The following is a 2,780-nucleotide window of genomic DNA, read 5'->3' as shown; positions in this document are numbered from 1 at the left end:
AGAGGCGGGTCTGAAATCAATAGTTAACTTACCCCTGCCGATTTGCGCCGGAGTAAGCCTTTGCGCCATATGCAGGCTAGTAGAGACTAACGATCACTGTAGCGGCTCGAACCTTCAGCTAGCCACGCTCAGGGTCTAGACCGGGCGCTGACTCACCGACGAGGGTGCCAAGGTAAAGAAGCTGGTAGTGTAATTCAGGCATCCCATATCGAGGTCAATAGCTTAAGCCCCTGAAGCTGAAAGAGGGGACGCACTAGTCAAGCAATTTCGAAAGTGTGCCGGAAGAAATGGTTATAGATTCATGGGTAATCCAATAAAACAGGAGACTAGACTAGTCAATATTCCTTCTTTTGTCCATGTATTGACAGTTAGCCAGCTGAATTATGGAGCACTGGAGATTGGAGATTGGAAACAACGAGGACGTACACAGATAAAGTCTCTTTAATACTCGGTCAGCGGTATTGTCATGATTCATACGTTCGTTTTCTTCTTGTAACGAATTTTCTTCGTTGATTCATGACAGAAATTCCCCCCAATATGCCTTCATCATCACCATCTTCATCTCTCGACAGCCTAAACAGTGGCATCAACGCTGCAAAACTAGAAGCAGCTAACCGCTATTTCCGCTGGAACCTATTATTTCTCCTGATAATCTTCATCTTTCTTCTATTTCCAATATGGATGCCTCTTACTCCCTATGTCAACCAAGCGACCAACGTCGTCATCGTAATCATAATCGGTCTTTTCCAATTCATCTGGCTGATAGCTACCATTTGCGCCATCCGTCGAACACTAGCCATTAACAGCCGAAACAAGCTCAAGACCACAAAAGCCCAAGATGTCGAATTAGCTGACACGACGGCCAACGACTACTCAACCATTCGTCACATAGTTGCCATGACCTTGTACAAGGAACCCATGAGCGTACTGCAAACCACCTTGGACTCTCTCATGCAGCAAGAAGATGCCAAATCTCGCCTCTCCGTCGTCATTGGCATGGAAAACCGCACACCTGACAAGGAAGCCAAACGCGATGAAGTCTACGCAAAGTACGAGAGCAAATTCCTCCGTCTCATCGTCACCTTCCACCCCTCAGGCATTCCTGGAGAAATCAGCGGCAAGTGTTCCAACATGAACTACGCCTGTCGCCAAGGCCTACAGATGCTCCGTCAAGATGTCGACTACAACTATGAGAAGTACGAACACATCTTTACCAACTGCGACTGCGACGCCGTTTTTGATCCCGAATACATGCTGGAGCTGGAAACCGAGTACTCCAAGCTGGATTCCGCCGACCGCCACTCGTCCATCTGGCAATCCATCATCATCTACAAGCGCGACTCCATGCCCTTCTTTGTCGACATTACCGGTGTTTTACGTACCTTTTTCTTCATGGGTGTTTTGATTCCCTGGAACATCAATCCCATGTCTCATTACTCTCTCAGTGTCAAGTTGTTGGAGGAGGGCGCCTTTACCCACCCGGCCTATCAGATGGAGGATATTATTGCCTTGATTCGCTACACCATCATGACACGACGAGAAATCCGAATCCGACCCTTGAATCTCATTTCCATCAACGGCCCGACCTCTGGCGCCAACTACGCAGATGAAATCCGCGAATGGGCTCTTCAGGTTCGCCGATGGACCATTGGCGCCGGCGAAGTCTTTCACTACTTCATTGTCAAGGCCTACCGGATGCCTGGGCTCTATCTGTCCATCAGCTGGGCCACTCGCTTCTTCATTTACTATGGCCTCGTTCTATGCGCCAGCGCCATCTTCTCTGTGATTTCCCCCATCATTGTTCAGCTCATCAACATGGTTGCTGCCGAACATGATCGACTCTTCATCAGCGATTCTCTTTTTTCAACCATCTGCTTCATCTTCTTGGGAACGCAATACGCGTTTTTACTCATTGTCACCGTCCTCGTCCGTTGGAACCTGCCTGTGCCCGGCGATAGTAATAACAATTACAACAAGGATCTTCGGGGGGTTACAAGAGGCCTGTTGCATTGGATCTTGATGCTGCCGACCATTCTTGCCTACAGCTTTGTAGAGCTCTGCTCCTTCTTCGAATTGGCGTTTAGAGGAAAGAGTGTTTGCAAGCATAATGCTGCTAGCAAAAACAATCTAGTCCTTTTACAAGGTGCCGGGGATTCTTGAGATCCATACATGTGCCTCGGCTCCCGCATCGCCGGCGTCGACCCGACTCACACTGCTGTACTGGATACCAGCCTTCTTGGTATTACCCGACCAGCCTTTGTATGGAGGCTGCTTCTTACCTTGCGGAATGCCTGGCTTCAGAGAAAGGGTTTTTAGATGTTGTGGAAGAGTTTCTTTGCTTATCTGCAGCTCCCATTTACTCATGCCGTGGAGATCGCTCGATAAACCTTGCATATGGTTTGCGATGATCTCAGCCTTGTACCAAGTGTTATATGCGGCGGTGCTGTTGGCGACGCCTAGTCTTACTCGTTGTGTATCAGAATAAGAAGCAATTGTAATGGCTCAGAGAGGGACATAATGACATTATGAAAGATTAGAGAGGATTAGCATAGATAAAAGCTTAAAATTAATATCAAGCGTTAAAGAAAGAAGGCTACTATTTTTACCTTCTCTCCGTTTCTTTTTCACTCATGCCCTTGCACAGAAGAGAGCAACATATCAGTAAAACAACACAACAGTATACACAAAAGGAATTTCAGTCGGCCCAATACCATGCCACACCATCCCAAGGGAGTTAACAACTGCATTATATTGTCCTGTAAAGCTATGATGTCCGGTCT

At 47.4% G+C, this 2,780-nt stretch overlaps 1 protein-coding gene across 1 annotated transcript; it reads left to right on the top strand.

Moving 5' to 3' along the window:
- Positions 1–537: 537 nt before the first annotated feature.
- On the top strand, positions 538–2,160 carry NCS54_01501100 (Hypothetical protein; the record flags this gene model as incomplete). Its single annotated transcript, XM_053160124.1, has 1 exon — positions 538–2,160. One exon carries the CDS (start codon positions 538–540, stop codon positions 2,158–2,160), a length of 1,623 nt encoding a protein of 540 aa, XP_053016099.1.
- Positions 2,161–2,780: the final 620 nt, after the last annotated feature.

Source organism: Fusarium falciforme, chromosome 14, assembly GCF_026873545.1.
Source record: "Fusarium falciforme chromosome 14, complete sequence".
Lineage (NCBI taxonomy): Eukaryota > Fungi > Ascomycota > Sordariomycetes > Hypocreales > Nectriaceae > Fusarium > Fusarium falciforme.
The sequence above is the reverse complement of the archived record's forward strand: the minus strand, read 5'-3'. Positions and strand labels throughout refer to the sequence as shown.